Genomic DNA, 21,728 nt, shown 5'->3' with positions numbered 1-21,728 from the left:
TCGAAACAGTGTATCGACACAATGACACAGTGGGATGGGTACTATAAAATGATACTTTAGAACCTTTGTACGCTTCTGTGTCGGAAAATTTGATGATTTGCCTCTTGGTTACCTATACATACATACTAAGCTGCACCATTTACGGTATGTTTTTTTGTTCTTTGTGATGTCTTTGTATAGAATTTAAAATATATTATTCCATAGATTTTAATTAAATTCCAAAATATTCAAACACCAAAACATCATTTAATAATCCAAAATGTTATATAAATAAAAATAGGAAAGTTTAATAAACCAAATTTAAAAAACGACAAAATAAAAAAATATTTCTAAAAGTAACAAAAATAAACCTTAAAAAAAACTAACGAAAAAGAAACAAAAAAAAAACAAGGCAGATATGAGATTATAATATTGAAATCATTGCAAACTGCTGTGCAGAAATGCCAATTTTGCGACCTTTTGAGCGATTTCTTCTATCAGTTATTATTTGCCCTGTTTTCGAAAATGTTCTTTCGCACGGGACGGATGTCGCTGGGATGCAGATGTCTTGTTTTCATTAGCTCAAAAAGGCTAGGAAACAAGTGTTTATTTTCTTTCTACCATGAAAGGCGGTCGCTATTTCTGGGTAACAGTGGCATTTAAAAATACTTGTCAACTTCAGTGATACTGGCTGCTTTAGTATTTTCACTCTTCTCGACAAGTTTGCCGACTGTTAAATCAAGGTCAGTCCCGATGCTGCTTGACTTTTGTGTCTGCGTCTGCGTGGATGTTGATGCCACAGATTCGCGATCATTGCTTTTGTTGTTGTCACTATTATTAGCATTTCGAATTTTTATGCTATTTTGAATTATATTTTCCTTGGGTTGTCTTAAAATATTGTCATCGTGAAAACCATATTGCGTGAATCTGGGGTCTAAAAATCTTGCTTCCCAACAAAATTCTCTACCTGTAAGCTTTCGAAAGTATTATTTTTTAAACGATTACAGTACGCAATTAAATTTTTAGTTAATACTGCAACCTTAAATAAAGTAACAGTTTTTTCGACTATTCTGTTACTTCAACTATTCTTTCAACATTCTTCAATTTCATACCAGTCTCCAGAGGTGAGGGGCGGCAGGCTTGGATTCTTTTGTTTTATTGACCCTATTGAACATGTCGAATGTCGGATTCCACCGAGTGGGGGAATCCTGCTTTAATTTTAGTACTTGACATCCTATTCTCTTCTGGATATTTTGTAATTTTTCTGTTGCTTCAAAGACTTCGAAGTTCTTTCAGCAACTTCGTTTGAAAAACTCTACAATTTGTCTTTACTCTTTGTAAAGTACTACTAATTTGGCTTAAACTTGCTGCACCACCAAGTTGAGGGAATGAGCAAAACATGGAAAATGCCGCCACTTTCCTAACTGGACAGCTTTTACCGTATTGGCTGCATTGTCTGTAATGCATGCTACCAATTTATTTTCCACATTCCACTGTGACAATGTTGATGTCAATTGCTCAATGATATTTTCGAATGTATGCTGTCCCAAAAAGTTGATAGAAGTCGAGATTTTATGATTCATCTAACATATGTTACCATCTATGAAATGACCAGTTATTGCGTAAAAACTCATTATTTAGGGAAGTCCAACCATCAGTAGTAATGGCTATATATTCAGCTTTCTCAATTTCTATCTTAACTAGCGCGAGGCACTTTTCATTGGCAGCTGATAGCAAACTATTTGAGCGAGTTTTTCTGCTGGGTAGTTGATAATTGGTATTTAACAGACTGACAAATTCTTGAACGTTTTTACTGTCTACGACATTGAAAGCTTGATAATCACATACAACAAACTTTAAAAATTGCTGATCGATATTTTGTTGCTTTGAAATACCAAGAGATTTTCTACAAAATGTAGTAATATTCATCTGATCCTGTCTTTTTTTGATAACCTGGGATGGAGCAGCATCATCACAAGAAGTTGTTATCATTTTGTTACCATTATTATTATTTTTATTATTATTAGGCGAAAATTTACCTTGATTGTTATGTTCTTCCTCATTTTCCTCTTCAAAACTACGGTTACGACTTTCTGCCAAGTTTATTGTAGGATGTTTTAGTTTGAGATGAAGTGTTAAACTAGACGTTGAGGAGTGTTTATTAATTTTTAAAACAGATGAGCACAAATTGCATTTAGCTTTACTTCCATCTTTAACATCTTGTGTAAAATAGTCCCAAACAACACTTCTTTCTGTCGACATTATTTAGCGTTGAAACTGAGAAAAACAAAGTCGTATTTTTATAACTAATAAAGCCCAGATTTAAAATCATATTTAATAATTTTAATGTTCAGGAAAATACTTGTACTTAATTAATTTAATTAAATTAGTACATACATTTATTTTTTAAGGAAATTTTATGTTTATTAATAAGAGATAATTTTTTTTTAAGAAAATAAGAAATAAGAAAGAAAGAGAAAGGTATTTTTTTTAAATGAGAGTCTTATCCCAACTTGTTGAAGAATTCCTCAATATTAATAAATTGATAAGAAATATTGATATACAATCATTATAATTGGCAGGTGCTAGGTGAAAACATAAATTGTTAAATTTAATCTAAATATTAATGTTTTGATTTAAATATTAATATATTTTTTATAAAAATACGACTTACACTTTATACTATACTCGCATTAGGTTCAACCAAAAATAAGCGACACACAACACAATAAATCACTATCAAAATTACCTTGAACAAACTCGCCAAACATTCAAAAGCAATAACCGCCGATGCCGACAGAAAATAATGAAACAAAAACAAAACATAACCTCTAATTTAAACGCACGTATCGGCTAGCAGAACGCTCTCAAACTAGGTTCAGACAGATGTCTGAATGAAGCTTTATTGGCCAATTCAGTTTGGCTATGGGAATCCAATGGACAAATGTTGTATTTATGAAGAGTTATATTTTCCTTCTGTGTTTGATGCTAGAATTAATGTCTAAAATGTATCATTAACACTAACGGTTTTTTGTATTAAGTTTTGTTTGTGTCATTTAAAGTTTTGTGTCATAAGTGTCGTTTGACATTTAACATCACTTTGTCGGACTGTGTCACTGTGTCGAAATTATCGATAAGACGTGTATATAATTATCGATACCACGACACAGTATTAATGTGTCGACACACTGCGTCGAAACACCGACTCAGAAGCCTTCACTAGTGTGTTGGTAGGAGCACACGTAAAAGTTTGCGGCCCAACCAAATTTGGTAATTTCTTGGCAGGATGCTCAAGATTTGATTGGAAACTTAGCGAGGGTTTTCGTTTTCCGGTTTTCTTTTCTTCTCCATTTTCTTTTTTTCTTCTTCGATTGCTTCACCTTGAGGATGTGATGGTGTTAAATTCTGTGATGCTCCACGAGTGACTCCAGAACAACCTGGCTTCTCCACAAGCTCCACCTGATCCCCCATCTCTCACAATCGAGACTTCAAGCAGCCAGTTATCTTGGTGAGGCTCCATGTAGCTGGAGACCAGGTGAATTAAGACCAGTTTTCTTTATCTATATAACATTGGGTTATATGTTTATATCCTCCTCGCCTCATTGACATTGCTATTAATTTCTTACGTTATAAAAATTTTCGTTATTAAATTTTAATACTACTTATAACTTTATTAATATTGTAAAACTGTTGGGTATAACCTATATTTTATATTTCATTGCAACACTACATGCACTAAACAAGGTTCATGAATTTCCCTGTGGTATTCATATTGTGTTTTATTTCATTTAAATTAACTATTGAGTAAATCATTAAATACCCATAAGCCACCATTTATTTAAAGTGTAATTTAATCTTATTTTGTAAATAGTATTTATTGATAAAATTCTTATTAAATTGTATGTATTGTATAAAGTTAAATAAGGGTTTGTGTGAATAAAATGGGTTGTTATTGGGAACTGTTGCCTCTAATTGTCAGAACATAGTCCAAGTCATCTTTACTGAAATTAAAATGATCAGTAGGTAGGAAGTTTTCTTAGTTCACACTGATATTTTTTATAACTATATGACCTACCATTTTTGACATTTAAAAAAAAATATAAGCAACATTTACTTAGCCAAGTTTAAATTGTTAGTTGGTAAAAGCAATATACTTACGCAATAGAATGTCAAAATTTTTTAGTGATTTTATAAAATGTCATTCCTACACTTATGTTACCTTCTGTATATCTTTATAATTACAAAAGTATCATTGCCTAGTTAGTACCTTAAGTTGCTATTATGTAAATTTAATCTTATGTATTTTGTATGTATGCTCGGTTAATAGCAGCTATGCTGAACTTATTATTATTATTACTTATATTAAATCCTAACCTACGAACGCCCAGCCTCCAATAATTATGAGCTACCGTCTGCAATCCTTGTAATTATAAATTGTGCGACAAACAAAAAAGTTCAGTAGTCTGTCTTATAGACTTTTTTTCAAAAATCCTTGCAAAACATGTTATTAAAGTTATGTGGCGGTTACATATAATGTTTTTAGGTCCTGTTTTGTATAAGGGTTACCACTGTGGGTGTAAAGCTATAGGGTGCTTATCTTGTTTTACAGGTTTTACTTATTACATGAAGAAGTGATTCTAAGATCTCTAATTAAGAACTGTTATTTTTCAGATTGTGAATATGTTTTTATTAAATCATTGTACACTACCGCTCAAAAGTATTTGCCCACCATGTATTCTTTTTAATATTTTAAATTAGATACAAAAATCTTATCTTAGGTATAAAGATATTTAGATTGTATCTCTTTTGTAAATTGCATATATGCTTCAACAGCATACCTATCAACTATGGTTCGTTGCAAAACACTGAGTATTTAAAAATAGTCTTGCAAATAACAATGTAGTGAAAATATGCACTTCTAAAAAACTAATCTGTTTACAGCTCGTTTCCGATGAAATTTGAATAATTTAATGGTGTTTAGTCTTCAGGAATTGATTTTGTATAACATTGGTAAATAATTTCGCTTGCTTATTGACCATTGTCACCGTTTCTTTGCTGGTTTTTTAACATTCTTTAAAATGGCTAAACAAAAGAGTTATCGGTAGAAACAAAAGGTGTTATCATTGGGCCTTCCAGCCTTATGACGGAAAGACTAACCGACAAATTTCGACGGATTTGGGAATTCCAAGGCAAATTGTCGATTATAATGTTAGGAAATTCACCAGAGAAGGGACTATTAGCAACAAACCTCGATGGGAAAGGCCAAAGGCAACAAGTTCAAAGGAGGATTTAAATATTATAATTACAAGCAAACGCAATACACGCCTTACCGCCCCTGAAATCACAGCAAAAATCAACAAGGAGCGTAAAAAAGCGGTCAGTGTTTCGACACTTAAACGGCGACTTTATAATGCTGGTCTTAAAGGACGTTTAGCTGTATCAAAACCGCTACTGAAGGATGTTAATAAGAAGGAAATACTTAACTGTGGGCCCAATCACACAAAGAATGGACCATTGATGACTGGAAGAAAGTTCTCTGGAGTGACGAGTCGAAATTCGAGGTTTTTGGAACGAAGAGGCGAGTTTTTGTTCGCCGTTATGCCAATGAAAGGGTCGCTGAGAACTGTACGGTGGCCTCAGTTAAACACGGTGGTGGTTTGGTGATGGTGTGGGGTTGTTTCGGAGGATCTGCAGTGGGCGATCTAATTAGAATAGAGGGAATTCTTCAAAAAAGAATTCGAAGAACAATTTTAAGTGACAATGTACTTCTTTCTGGTACTCGAATAATTGGGGAAAACTTAATCTTTCAACATTACAATGACCCCAAGCACACGTCGAAATTGTGCAAGCAATATTTAGGTTAATTACAAAGGCAACATCTTCTGAAAGTTATGGTATGGCCCCCACAATCACCGGACCTCAATCCTATCGAATTACTGTGGGATGAACTGGATAGACAACTGCGAAAATCATGCCCCACATCAAAAGAAGACTTGTGGAGGATCATCGAAGAAGAGTGGCACATGATGCCTCAGGAAACTTTGGACAAATTAATTAGAAGACTACCGAAATTCTGTGAAGCTGTTATTAAAAATCGAGGCGGACATGTAGATGAATCCAAAATTTGATTTTCTTAAACTTAAATAATTGAAAAATGTATTGTTTATTTTCATTTTCTTATAAATAAATCGTTTCATAAGAAGAACTGATGGATTTATTATTTTTAGTTATAACTTTAAAACAGTCATATGTGGGCAAATACTTTTGAGCGGTAGTGTATGTTACAGGAGTCAAGAATCTGTATTGTGGTTCTTAAGTTATCACCCAACATAGCCACAGATATTAAAATTTATATACAGGGTATACAAAATTCTTTGTATACCCTGGGAGTTCTTGTTGGGGTTCAAATAAGAGTATTTTTCCTATAAACATGTGTCCTAAAATGCACCCCTTCAGAGCTACAGCCCGCGCAACTTTATTGAAGAAAATCGACTATTTGAAACACTGCCTACAGTTATGCGTCAAATCTTTTGAATATTTCCAAGTACCCATTGTTTTGGGTCCTCTGATATTTTTCTTTTCAAAAATGCTGTAAACCCAATATAGGGAAGGCTTCAGGGAGCTTACCCTTATGATGGCCCATATCTTATGCGTCCAATAAAAATTTTTTAAATCTAGAACACCATCTAATTAGCAATGAAAAAATCTAAAATGATCGATTTTTGCATTTTTTCGATAAAATTAATTTGATTTCACAAAAGTTAAAGCAGTCACAGCCCACTTCGTTTTTTCTAATTTGATAGTTTAATCGGGTAAATTCTCTTCTTTCGTTTATCAGCGATTTTCTCGGAAATACTTAGTTATATCGAAAAAATACAAGAAACAAAAATTTTAGATTTTCATGGCTAACTAGATGGTGTTACTAGATTGTTAAATTTCTTATAAGAAATATAGGATACGGGCTATCAGAAGGCTAAGCTCTTCTGAATCCTCCTCTAAAATTGGATTTACACCATTTTTGGGGCGGAGAATAAAAAGAGCACCCAAAAAAGGGGGACATGCAAATTTTCAAAATAATTGATGCATAATTCTAGTTACAGTTCCAAACAATCGATTTTCTTCAAGCAATTTGCTCGTGCTGTAGCTCTGAGGGGAAGCATCTTAGGATACATTTTAATTGGAAAAAAAGTCTTATTTTGACTCCAACAATATGCTCTTAAAATATTTGCGCCGAACTTTGTAACACCCTGTATATAAAACATATTTTTAACTTCAGATGTATCTGTAGGTACTAAACCAAACAAGTTTTTGACATGTTTTATATATGACATATTCGTTTTTAAATTATTCACTACCCACGTATACATACAAATACATAACACACTTTTACGTATTGATCTTGACAAATCAACCACTTTGATTACAAAAAAAACACTAACCTGTATTTTATAGGGATAGTCAAGTGAAATCAACCCAAGTTACGACAAGAAATTTAAGCCTGGCTGTGGCGGATTGTTTCTGGAAAATGGTTAAGGAAACTGTGGAACAACAAGCAGACGCGTTTAAAGCCAGAAGGTTCAATTTGGAGACTGAATGGAAAAACAACTTCCCCAGGTAAGTGGGATAAAAATCAACTTTTTTTCATTATTAACTTTATTTTTTTTAGACTCCGTGAGCAGGACAGAGATGAATTATTCGAAAGAGCCCGTGGAGAAATATTGGATGAAGTGGTGAACTTGTCACAAGTCAGTCCTAGAGAATGGGAGGAGAGGTTGTTGCTAAATATTTGGGAAAAAGTGTCCGGGAACGTGTTTGAAAATATTTACTTTCCTGCTGCACAAACTGGGTCTTCGGGTAAGATTATGTTGTACGATTTCCCATGATAGAAGTTCCAATGATATTCTTGTATTTTTTAGAGACTTTTAATACAGCCGTGGATATAAAACTACGTCAGTGGGCCGAATCGGACCTGCCCGCTCAATCAGTGGAGTGCGGTTGGGAAAGTCTAAAAGCCGAATTCGAGAAATTTATGCAAAAAGCCGAACACGCCCCTGAACATGACGATATATTCGATCAGTTAAAGAAAGCGGTGGTTAATGAGGCCATGAAGAGGCATAAGTGGGAAGATAAGGTATGCAAAAAGTTTATTTAAGTCCTTTTTTTTTGAAGATACTTAGGAAAAATATCTCAGATGATAGAGATGGGTTTAAATGTATGTTTTATTACTTTTTAAATATACAGGGTGTTGTTAAATAAAAGCCCAACGGTTGTTATTTATAACAACATTTATTAGCGGCAAAACGTATTACAGAGGCACCGGGCACCGGCTCAATACTGAGATAACTAAAAATAAAATAAAATAAAATCAGATTCTAAGAACTGTAAGTACGACGACAGCAGTCGTGACACACTCGTTCAGTGTTAAATCTTTAATACCTTATAGTCCGGTCATATTGTCTAGTAACTGATTTATAGTACGGTCGGACTATATACATTAACACTCCCACTTATTTAAGATTTAACAAAACAAGAATAATTCTTATACTAACTAATACAAAACGAAACATCAAAGATTCAGATAAGTAACAACAGAATATGTCTTACCAAATTAATTGACATTGACAAACATCTTAATAACTAACTTGATAAACATAACTTATCCAGTAAATTATTAAAAACCGTCTTGGAAAGAGCTTTTGTAAATAAATCAGCCAACTGATTACTAGAGTTCACATAATTGACAGAAATATTTTTCTTTTCACATTCATCTTGAATAAAATGAACTTTGATGTCTATATGTTGTGTTCTATTATGAAATTGCTGAGCTTGTGTAAGTTTTATGGCTGAATGGTTATCAACAAAAAGTTTTACTGTTGAAATTGTAATGCCAAGTTCTTTAAGAAAACTTTCCAGCCATAAAGCTTCTTTAACACCAAGAGCCAAAGCCAAATACTCTGCTTCAGTGGTTGACTGTGCAACTACATTTTGTTTTTGGCTCTTCCAAGTAATTGGACAATTTGCAAGTATAAAAACATAGCCACTAGTAGATTTACGTGTATCTAAACACCCAGCATAGTCTGCATCAGTATAACCCAACAACTCAGGTTGTAAAGTCTATCTATAAACAATTTTATAATGTGCAGTATGGTTCAAATATCTAAAAATACGTTTTACAGCCTGCCAATGTTCATCACTCCAATTATTAAAGAACCTACTAACTTGATTTACTGCATAGGTTATATCTGGGCGACTTGTTGTGGCTGAGAAAGTTAATGAGCCAACAGCCTCACGATAGGGTAAAGAACTATTACAATTTAAAACATTGCCTACGGATAAAGGCGCACTAGGTTCTGCAGGAATCTTTAGAGGCTTGGCATTAGTCATATTAAATTTATTAAGCAATTTTTCAATATAAAATTTTTGATGAATAGCAATAGTGCCAGAAACAAGATCTTGTTCAATTTGAAGACCAACAAAGTGTAATTTATTATTGTTTAAATATACAGTGATTTTAAACATTTGCTGCAAAATTTCTATTAGTTTGTTTATAGCACTTTCAGATTTTGACATTAACAGTCCGTCATCTACTTAAATTGCTAGATAAATTTCTGCGTTTGCAAAGTTATCAACAAAACACATTGATCACTTTTCAATTGTCTAAAGTCAAATTTATTAAGAAAGGAAACAAACTTACGGTGCCAGCATCTTGGAGATTGCTTTAGTCCATACAAGCTCTTGTTTAGCTTGCAAACCAAGTCTGGGGTTTTGTTTTCAAAACCTGTAGGCTGCTTCATAAACACACACTCTGTCAAGTCACCATATAAAAATGGAGTTTGTACATCAAAATTACCACTTTTTAAATCCTTTAACTGCTAAAGCCAATAAAATTCGTACAGAGTTATATCGCACTACTGGTGCGAAAGTGTCTTCATAGTCTATGCCTCTTACTTGCATAAAACCACGAGCAACAAGACGAGCTTTATAACGCAGCGGAATACCACCTGAATCAGTTTTAACACGATAAACCCACTTATTGTCTTATCACTTTTGCACCTTCAGGTAACTTCACCAAGTCTCATGTATTATTTGTTTTAAGTGAATCCATTTCCACCTCCATTGCTCGCTGCCACTTGCTAGCATCTTCACACTTGATAGCATTGTCATAGTTTATAGGCTCCAAAACTTCGCAGTAGTTTGCTACACCAAAATAATCTGGCTTAGCAAGTTTGGTTCTATCTCGTAACTGCCTTCCATCATGGTTGCTATCTTCTGGATCATCAAATGAAACATCCTCTGAAACACCAAACTCGGGAGTGTTCACTATCCATGTTATCTCATAGGAACTGGTCTGTGGTGTATTGCGGCTTTCATCTACGTAATTTTCTTGAATATCTTCTGGATTGTCCACTTCTTGATTCACTTGTTCTTCAATGATATTAAAGTTTAATGAAAAGGTTTCAACTTTACTTTCTACCTCTTCCATTTCATTAAAATTTACATTACAACTTACTTCAATTCTTCTTTTCTCTGAATCGCATAGTCTGTAATTGGAAGAATATCCATCATAACCTACTAGCTTAACTTGTAGGACCTACAAACAGTAATTTTCTTGATTTTGGATCAAACTTCTTACGAAACTGAGATGGTATCAACATATAAGCTGCACTGCCAAAAACTCTCAAGTGCTTAAATCAGGTTTTTGACCAAACCATAGTTCGTATGGGGTTAGATTCTTCGACGAATTTGATATTATTCTATTTAGAACATATACAGCAGTGTTTACTGCTTCGCTCCATAATTCCTGTGGAACCTTTTTATTAATAAGCATAGACCTTGCGCTTTCTACAATGGTCCTTAGCTGCCTCTCACTAGAACCATTTTGTTGAGGGGTGTATGGGGCTGAACATTCATGTGATATACCACTATTCTTAAGAAAATCTTGATCACTTCTCATGATTTTGATTCTGTTCCCATTCTGGTTTTCTAAAAGCACTTTAAAATCCCTAAACTTGCTCAGGACATCTGATTTTTGTTTTAAGAAGTAGACACTGCAATAGCCACTATAATTGTCCTTGAACAAGACAAAGTACCTCGATCCACTTGGAGACAACATGTTTATTGGGCCACAAACATCTGTGTGAATCATTTCACCTGGTTTCTTTGAACTCTTCGATGTAACACTTTGTGAGACTTTCTTATTTGTTTACCAAACTGGCATGCATCACAGAAAAATTGCTCAAGTGTCAAGTGATCAACTGTCCTCTTAATTGCTGTAGGGCTAATATGTCCAAGGCGATCATGCCATAATTTTAAACATGATTTCTGAGCTAGGTTGCATTCTGGAACTGGCTTTGGTCGGAATTGCATAATCCATAAATTTTCTCTACGGACACCCACACATGAAACACTTCCATTAAATTCTAAAAATTCACATTTATTTTTACCAGAGCGGAACGTAAAATTCTTATTCGCCATTGCTCCCGCTGAAAACAAGCTATGGCTTAGTTCTGGGATATAAAGTACATTATTTGTTGTGCGATCATACCAATGACCTTTAACAAATGCCTAGATCTGGATGACACCTTTGCTTTCAGCAACAATTATCTTGTTGTTTGCTATTCTAACAAACATGGGTTCACTCAAAGGTTCTAACTTGGAAAACCAATCTTTTTCTCTGGTCATATCTAAATTCGAGTCACATATTCATTCAGTTTTCTTAACATTGGAGCTTGACAAGTACATAAATGTAATGTCACATCATATATATGCAGAGCTGGATTTGGAGACACCACCAGAACCTGAGCCTCTACCTTTGTCATTGTTTGAATCAAAAATTCGCTTTCTGCATTCTCTTATCCAATGCTCCTTCTTATGACAATACTTACAGGTTGTGTTTCTTTTAAGCTCCTGTATATTTGCTTAATCTTATTTTTGCTGGCTTCTAGCTTAACTCTACCCGACAAGCAAGACGGGGTCTATTTCTGAGTCTTCATTAGACATTCGAGTCTCTTCTTTTAGCAGTCTTGCAGCTAGATTTTCAAATGTTTGTTGATCACTACTAACTGAGTCCCATGCAAAATGAAAAGCATTATACCTTGGTGGTAAACTATTAATTACCTTGGAACATATAGCACTGGAACTAATATTTTCCTTGACATCTTTGAGTTGCCGTACAAGCAGCTCAATTGAAGAAATATGATGAGCAATTTTTGTATCATTGGACATTTTGTATTCATAAAACCTCTGCCATAACAGTTCTTTCGAAATTTCCGTTTTCTGCTCATGAATGGACATCAGCCTTTTCCACATTTCAGCAGCATTTTCACAATTTATGAAATGCTGGATCTGATCTTGAGTAATTGTGGACAGTAAAATAACTTAAGCCTTGGAATTACCTGCATCCCATGTTTTCCACTCTTGGCTGGTTGTATCAGAAGGTTCGGCACTTCCACAACTGGAAATTTGACCTATCAAACTTGGAAATATTGCCACAGTCTAGTTTTACGGCCATTTTGTTGCACTGTGTTCTTGTTGTTTATTTCCACGACTCGAACGGTTTAAACAACAGAAACTCGGACAAGCCACGAACGCGACCTTTTAAAAACAAATACAGGAAAACCGACCGATTAACAGCCTACCCTCGAAAAACTACTGTGTCTGGGCCCATAATCTGTTAAATAAAAGCCCAACGGTTAGTTTTAATAACAACATTTATTAGCGGCAAAACGTATTACAAAGGCACCGGGCACCGGCTCAATACTGAGATAACTAAAAATAAAATAAAATCAGATTCTAAGAACTGTAAGTACGACAACAGCAATCGTGACACACTCGTTCAGGGTTAAATCTTTAATACCGTATAGTCCGGTCATATTGTCTAGTAACTGATTTATAGTACGGTCGGACTATATACATTAACAGGTGTTTTATTTGTTGGGGTTAAAATTAACTTTGCTATTTTTAATAGGTATAAACTGCTACGAATTTTCAAGATATTTAATATTTTTCAGCCGAAATCGGTCTTATATTTGGCGTTGTGGCATCACGCAATGCAAAAAAGCTTCATCGAAACTAATTAATAGACTAAGAGTGTTTTTTTTAAATTTTATCGGTTTGGGCTTTGAATCACGTCTTTACCTTTAATAATAAAGAAATGGTAGTTATTTGAAAATCTCTTGAAACATTAAAATTGTCAAAAAAGTAAAATTTTAATTTTTTTAGAAAATTGTTAATTTCTCAAATGTTTTATTGAGGCATAAAATTGCGGTACGTGGCAGTCTTTGAATTTTTCTATCGGGTGGGCCAGTTTAATATATTCACCCACATGGCATTGGAATGCAGTGGCGTTTATCTTTTATCATGCGACCCTTGCCCAGCCAAATATGCTGGTCAAACCGGCAGAAATTTCAAATTAAGAATTAAAAAACATTTGAAAACACTTAGAAGTAGTCGCCTAATGAGAGAAGATCCGCCTTTAGAATACACCTAAGAAAAACAGGTCATTCATTTAATACATACGACAGTTTCAAAGTTCCATATGTTTTAACCTAAATAAAAGCAAAAAATTAAATATATTAGAAAATCTAGAAATAACAAAACTAGAAATAAATACACAAGTTAATTGTCTGAACGAACCCATTAACCCCCACTACCGAGAAGCGGCCAAGATTGTAAATTTATTTAAGTAGTTTACCACATTCCTGTAAATTTATCGTTTTTTAAAATCTTCTGTTAGTCGCGTTTAATCCTAAATGTCTCTATTCGTATTAGTATTAAGTATCTGTGTATAATGTAGTACCCATATGGAATTTTTAACACCCAAAATCCGTTATTGTTTGTAAATATATGGTGTGATGCGATGTTTTTTTATATTAATGTATTGTAATGTTATGTGTGTGCCTTTGTTTTTAACCTTTTTATGGACATTTTATGATAATATCATGTTTTACTATGTTTTATAATTAATTTATTAGTTTAATAACACCCTTTTATATTTTTACTTACATAGTTTTTCCTTGACAATGGTAACAACCGAAACGCGTCGGGATTTTTGAACTAAAGATTGTGAAGTAAACAGGAACAGCCTATTATTTTGTTTTGCATAATGGTACTTCACCCTGGAGAAATCTATGGTAATTTAAGTAAATGTTAACACTAAAATCCCTATAATCTTTTAAATTTATATTTAAACCCTCCACAAAAATTTCTGTTTTTTGCCAATCAAAATCATCAAAGAAATTCTGAAGCTCCTCTAAAAACATTTACATTTGAACTGGCTGATTTGTACCAAGCTGTTATTCCATATAAGCAGTATTCATCAAGTTTTAAAAGACATCTCAATATATTTGTTTCAAATACTTTACATTCAACATATTTATTTTCCTTTATATACAATATTAATCCATCGTTTTTATTATTTGAAGACTCATTGTAAAAAGCAAATCCCTCAATCTAAAAAATATTCAAATTTTCCACCTTAAAAGTTTCAGACAGCACTATAACATCTACAGTGGTGTCCAAAAGTATGGAAACTTTAAACTTTTTTTTAAAAAATGCAGAAAATATCGCAATGCGAAAACTCTCAAAAATATAAATAAACAGCTTATCAGCAAATAAAGAAATTCTAGTGGAGGTAAAGCAAAAGAATGTTGTTTATTAGTTTTGATGAAAGAGGAGTTATTTATCTGTGGCCAAATGTATGGAAACCTTTATAAAAATCATAATTGTTTACTACAAGCTGTTTAACGGTACGATTTTGAGTAAAGACAGGCATTATGCCTCAGTGTAAATACTTATCTAGTGATTTAAAAAGTAAAATAGTTGAACTATACCAGAAGGGTTATAAACAAATTGAAATAAGTAAAATTTAAATCATTTCAAAAGACACTGTTTCAAAAATATTTAAAAAATTTAAAGAGAGAGGAAATGTTTCGGTAGCCCACAAGCAAGGAAGACCAAGAAAGTTGTCCAAAAGGGCTACTAAAAACTACTAGAAAACTACTAGAAAACTACTACTAGAAAACTTCTATAGACATTTCTGGAGAAATGAGTGAAATGGAGATTTCTGTGTCTGCTCGCACGGTGAGAAGAAGGCTAAATGAAGTGGGGCTTTTAGGAAGAGTTGCTGTAACACTAACTGTACCACTAATATCAAAGAAAAATAGAAAGGATCGCTTGAAATTTGCACGAGATCATCTTACCTGGTCTCACCGAAATTGGAATGCTGTATTGTTTAGTGACGAAAGTAAGTTTCAATTATTTGGGAGTGACGGGAGACGTTATGTCCGCCGACCAAAAGGTACAAGGGAAAGCCACAAATACCAAATGCCTACGGTGAAACATGGTGGTGGAAGCGTAATGGTGTGGGGTTGTTTCTCCCGATCAGCTGTTAGCCCCCTGGTTAAAATTGATGGAATAATGGACCGTTTTCTATACAAAGACATATTGGAGAACAAAATGTTGCCTTATGCTGAGGAGGAAATGCCATTGAGATGGTTGTTTCAGCAAGACAACGACCCTAAACACAAGTCAAAATTTGTGAAAAACTGGTTAAATGAACAGATCATTGCTTTAATGGATTGGCCTTCACAGTCCCCAGATCTGAATCCCATAGAGAATTTATGGGATTATTTGGACAGGAAGATTCGAAACCATTCGATTTCAAACAAGGCTCAACTGTGGGAAATACTGCAAACTGAGTGGGCTGCCATTTCCAGTGAAGACTGTGCAAGACTTGTCGATTCTATGCCACGAAGATGTAGAGAAGTAATAAATTCGGAGGGATATGCCACAAAATATTAGCAGATTTTGACTTAGATGTAATTTATATAAATAACTTTCTTCAGTTTCCAAACTTTTGGCCAAGAAAATATTAATTTTATTTCATTTTCTTTTTATAATACGTTTAATTTCAAATTAATATGTTAAGTTAGGTAATATATTATATATACTTTATCACAATATGAGTAACTTTATTATAGTTCCTGGTTTCTTAAAAAAAAATACACATTAAAAAAGTTTCCATACTTTTGGCCACCTACATTTTTTGATGTGAATAAAATATTAACCTTGGCTCTTAAGCATAAGTTTCTAGTTTTAGTGGAACGCAAGATATTCACAAAAAATCCCAAATCACACAGATAAGAGCACAACACAAAAATCTTAAAAGTGATACGTAAAATAACCTTGATAATCGATAAATAGCACGATGATCCAGTTAAGAAGCCGGCCGGCTCCACCTGTGTCTGTTTACAAACAAGGTGTTTATCTTATAACCATTTATAACCATTATAACCATTTATCGCTGTTTTAATAGCATATAACACACCGACACTGGCTGGGAGATGTTACTAAGACTTAGTAAGTTCTTAATAATAACTACATTCACTTTCCTTTCCGAAATTTCACTTAAAAACTCAAATTTAAAAGAGGAATTCAAACGATCCCCATTAAGTCCCATGAGAACTGAAATGAAAACGGATCTGAAAGCCATGTTGCCAATGTTATCATTTTGCGGCTTGAGTAAAGTCGACTGTGGTAGTTTTTAGGTCAGTAAGTAACTTTTGGGCTCATGATAATTTATGCAGCACCTCGGATTAAATATGGATTGATATTGTTACATGCAGATGTTGCCCTGAGCATGTAACATGGGATTTCATATAAATTCGGGCAAAAGTTTATGGGTTTTGGTATCGGCTTGAAAGGGTTCTGTGATTTACAGTTTCATAAATGGAATTTGGGGTTTGATAGCAATGCAATTTATTTTTTTTTTAGGCTTTTGGGGTTTGATTATTTTTAGGAATGTATCTACCTACCCTATCCTGTCAGCACACCTCGGTGGAGTAAGTTGTATTATGTTTCCTTAGTCTCTATTCATGTACCTGGTGTTGGGAACTTTCTGACCTTTGGTTTGTTTGTCAAGAGTTTCTATGAGGCCGGTATATGTCTGGGGTATGAAGGGACTTCTAGAGGGCGCTGTTGTGCCACAGATTGCGCTATGAGTGGAGTAAATAAGACCTTTTAGATGGTGATCCGTTAGTGTACACTTGTTGTTGTGGAGGTTTGGCAGCGTTGCTGTTTCCCATTAAAGTTTGGTTTCCATTTGGCGGATGACGGAGCGTCATAAATCAGGCAGAGCGACGTAAGGGGAAAATTGGAATTTCGTAGCCCCGTTGGGAAAATTTTGTTAGTTTTCCATGTTTTAGTATCCGAGCAGTATCATTTTGCTGTGGTATTGCGGAATTTCTATTTTGATAGAGTGAGGCTCCGCGTAGTTTGCACCAAGAGGCAGGGTCAGATCGTGTCGAAGAGAGAGAGTGACAAGTTCACTGCCAGTGTCACCTGTCATTGTCTGGTCGGTTGTCAGTTCCTTGTCCAGCCGGTAGCCATCCCGTTATCAGAAAGAACAGTCGACATTTTGTGGTTTTAAGGAAAATTTAAGTTTATCTTGCCGGGAATTCGGTTGAATGGAAAAATATTCCTCCCAATTTTGGGGTTTAATTTGATGAACGTCTAGTGGGAAGTTGTAGCCGAGAGGATTTCGGATTGACCTGATATTTTTGGATTTGGTCGGCTGCTCCCCCACCATTTATGGGATTTTGAAATTTTCTAACCACAAAACGAGACTCTAGGCCTCGCTCACCACCTTGGGTATGTGGCGACATGTTGGTAATTGCCATAGAATTGATTGTGTGTTTATTTTACTGATTTTTTTTGTCCTCTATTTTAGAGGCCTCTCCTTTTTCTCTTTTTCTCCTCTATTCTCTGGTCTCTGCCTATTCTCTGGTTTCTTCTGGTCATCCCAACACTGTTGGCAACCGGCTTAAGTGAGCCTCAACACAGCCTGGACTGAGCATTGTACTGTGGCTCTGCGATTTTGGATTGGAACTTGCCTGAAATCGACTTGCCCATGTGGTCGTTACCCTGGTTGTAGCTGACTGGTTCCAGAGCTGTCGAGTTAAGCTCTCTTAGCCAAAATACACAATAGATTAGAGGACACGCAAGTTTTTGCACATTTTATTTTATTTTTCTCTTATTGAACGGTTTGATTTAGGGTTGGGGGTTGATTTATTAATTTGAATTTTATGGGTTTATTTTCTTTTATGTAAAACAAAACCGTTAAGGGGTTCTTGCTAAGTCTATTAATATTAACCTGAGGGTTTTCATTTGAGTCGAGCATCGACATAATTGATTTTGACATTGAGCCTGGATCACCTTGTAAGGGATCGGCTATTTGCTACAAATAACCTATTTAGTCAGAATGTTGGTTGTTGGTTAACAGGTTGTATTGCACCAACATACCATTAATAGGCTTTTAAATTCGAACCTTACTATTTAAAAGTTTTATTTAGATTAATGTGACTTGACTAGAGTTTGTAAAAGGTATTTAGGGCCAGTGAGGTATTGTCAATTAGGCTCCAAACATATACTTCTTGTAACACCACGTGATCACGTTTTGGATTTTCCCCTTGAACAGTAGTTCAGTGCGGATTTGTTTTTTTTACTAATTTCTCGCCTTAAGCATACCTCAAGTAACTCTTAATTCTTTTATCAATTTTTTATTTACTTAAAATTACTATAGTATTACATTTTGAATAATTATCTAAATTTAAATATCTCAGTGGAATTTAATTTTTTTATATAAATGGAAGTGACTATGTAAATTCTTGGATGATTATATCAATCTGGTGGACCTATGGATTGTTATTTGAGTTTTTTTCCAAATTATTTTCAGCTTTTAGGATCTAGGTACGAGCATAAATATAGGTCATCATTTTCTTGATTAAGGGGGGCTTATATTACCATCATAATATATCAGGGTTTCGTGTAAAATATTTAAATCAAGTGGCGCTCTTATTAAAATTTCTCCCACTACCTTCTGTCTAAAAGCTGGCGGCCACCAAATCTCTGAATCTTTTAAAACAAAATTTGCTTGTCTGGACTTAGTAATTTTTTTTTGTGGTTGGATAGTAGGTGTGACTCACACGGGTTGGAAATAAATTGGTTTGAAAAAATGCCGTTTAAATAATTTGTTTTCACTACTTTAAAACGTAAATTTTATGGAGCGTAATTAGACACGTCTACTCGCCTCGCGCTATTTCGTGATTTTCTTTTTAAATTTCCTAAAATATGATGCTTCTGGGTCGTTTGAGCACAGCAAGGGTTTTTATAAAGAATCAATTTTCTAGTAGTTTCTTAAAGTTTTCTCTCTTTGGAAGTCACTCTGTGGACACACTGTATCTATCTATTTAAAAGAATACATAAAACAGTTATTTGTTCATTGACTACAATTTGAATTGATTTTTTAATCCTCCAGGCTTCGGACATGTTAAGGGTGATCCAACTTAACACCCTTGAAGACAGAACGATAGCGGACAAGCGGGACTGGGACCAAGCGGTGAAATTTCTCGAGGCGAGCGTTAAAGAGAAAATCAAGGAAAGTGAAAAGGAGTTAAAAGAGTTGCTTGGTCCTTCGGCAAAGGAGAGATGGCTTCGGTGGCAGTATCAGAGCGAGGTGCAGACCCGGAGAAACCACGTGAAAAGCGAGCTGGATCGAATACTGTATTCGAATGAGGTTAGTGTAAAAGTGATTTTTATGTAATTCTAGCCTATTGTACTGTCTTGTAATTCTTTTTCTTGCGACTAAAAGAATTCGGATAAATATTTTCGACGTTGCTGAGTTTGATTGCAAAATTATCGAGAAATTTTAAATTAAAGAAATATTTTTTGAGTTCTTTTTTTAATTAATAACTATATTTTCTTATATTTGCCACCAACAATGGGCAGGCTAGCTATAAGTAGGTAGTATGCCGAAGCTAATAAGAAAGTAATGTAAAAATTAGGTGGTGGATAATAGGGTATACTAACAAAATAATTTTATTTATAAACCATTTCAACCGTAATTTAATTTTTTTCCGTACCACAATTCAATAAGGAAGATGTTCAAAAGCAGAAGATTCTTTCTTCTACTGACTGCTCATTGTTTTCGTATTTAATATACAGGGTAGTCGCTAATGAATGCGTCAAAAAGCAATTCTGGGTTAAACTCGTGAACATATCCATGTTGGGCCAAATATGCCTTAGTAAAATTCCGCTCATAATTAATAAGATGCACGGTGTTAAAATTTTATTTTCGCATCTTTTTTTTGTCTATATCTCAAGTGGTTTTATAATTAAGTCTTCAAGTGGTCGAAATAAAAACGGGGAATCGGTGTTTTTTCTTGACCGCTCCAAAACGTAAAAACTCGTAAAAAACTCGGTAAATTACATAAAAATTGCAATTTTTAGTGTTCATTTGAGATGTTTTTACCATGTGGCAAAATTCGTATTCCTAGTTTCTGAGATACGGGTTGGTTTGTGTCAAATGCCCAAATTTATTGCGTTGCTTATTTCAAAAAAAAGAAAACGTTTTTTAGAGGTATAATAGACTAATGATCCCACATCTTTCGCTCTAAAACATGACGTCTTCAAATTTTATTTCTTTAAATACGGTCCTGTATTTTTAATTTAATTAATTAAAAATTATCCGAATAATCATAAATTCGATATTTTAATGCAGGAATCTGAACATTGTTACTCGCGAAGTATTAGTAAAAAAGTCTCAAGGAATATTAATAAAAAGTATCTTGGAACTATATAGAAAAAAACTCGCAGAACTTGATAGATCGCTCCCTCTGTCATTAGTCAAAGGAATATTATTATTGTTTATAAACAGAAATACACAAAAATTCAGGCCACTATTTCAGGGGCATAACATGCGCGTTATTTTAAGACAAAAGTTTTAAAATATTTTTTCCCTAAACTGCCTCTTATAGAAAGAGACGACCACTTAAAGATGGTTTTGGAAAAGTCATTTTTTGCTGATAGCTTTTACAAAATCGTGAAATTGGCAGAAGAATTACATTAGGTATAATCTTCATAAACCGAAGTTTTAAAATTGTCAGTGGCGTAAACTGTACAGCGGCACACATGGTTATTTTTTGCTACAACTCTTTTGTTGTTTAAAAATTTGACATGGAAACGCCTAATTCGTAGAATGCAAAAATTTTAACTAAAAAGGGTACTCTCTCAAAAAGTCGCTTAAACTTGCCGTTTTCGAACAAAGAGCATTTGAAGAAAATCTGTCATATGTATGAAATTCTGATATTGGAAAAAATAAGGCAGTCCTGGAATCTTTAAAAATCCCCGTCTTGTCTCATAAAAACGCATTTAGTTTAAATTGAAAAGTTACATAGTTTAATATTTAGAGACCTCTTTACTTTTTGGCAAATACCGAATGTTTTGAAATTGCGAATCTGATTGAATCCATTTTTTAATTCGCCCACGAAGATCCAACAGGTGTGGAGTAAACAATTCGTTTTATCTGACCCCACAAATAAAAGTCCAACGGATTGAGGTCGGGAGATTCATTGAGATTTTCATTCAAAAATTACTTTGCAGTTTCGCAAAAATGTGCAGGTTCACCATCGTGCATTATCCACATTGGAACATTTTGAAACAATACGGGAAAGTTTGTTTCTAAAAAATATGTGTATGCTTCTCCTGTCAACATCTGAGATCAAAAAATATAATCATTTATAAGGTCCTCAATTATCCCTCCGCAAACGTTGCTGATCTCTCGATTGAATAATGGTATGAGGATGTCAACTTGCTCTGATGCATGTTCTGGAAATTTTTTCGTCGTAAGTTTTGTGTAAATTCCGTAAACTCTTGGATGGACAGTATAAATAATTTCTGATTTTCTACCCACT

At 34.2% G+C, this 21,728-nt stretch overlaps 1 protein-coding gene across 2 annotated transcripts in view; it reads left to right on the top strand.

Annotated features, from left to right (window-relative positions):
- The window catches only part of LOC126743742 (dynamin-like 120 kDa protein, mitochondrial), a 64,250-nt gene that overhangs the window by 32,622 nt on the left and 9,900 nt on the right, over window positions 1–21,728 (top strand). For both annotated transcript variants that reach the window (XM_050450957.1, XM_050450956.1), the window contains 4 exons: window positions 7,432–7,593; window positions 7,646–7,833; window positions 7,896–8,110; window positions 19,295–19,552. In XM_050450957.1, coding sequence (XP_050306914.1) covers window positions 7,432–7,593; window positions 7,646–7,833; window positions 7,896–8,110; window positions 19,295–19,552 — 823 coding nt within the window. The remainder of the gene's footprint in view (window positions 1–7,431; window positions 7,594–7,645; window positions 7,834–7,895; window positions 8,111–19,294; window positions 19,553–21,728) is intronic.

This window comes from Anthonomus grandis, chromosome 13 (assembly GCF_022605725.1).
Source record: "Anthonomus grandis grandis chromosome 13, icAntGran1.3, whole genome shotgun sequence".
NCBI lineage: Eukaryota > Metazoa > Arthropoda > Insecta > Coleoptera > Curculionidae > Anthonomus > Anthonomus grandis.
This window is presented reverse-complemented; position numbering and strand designations above follow the sequence as displayed.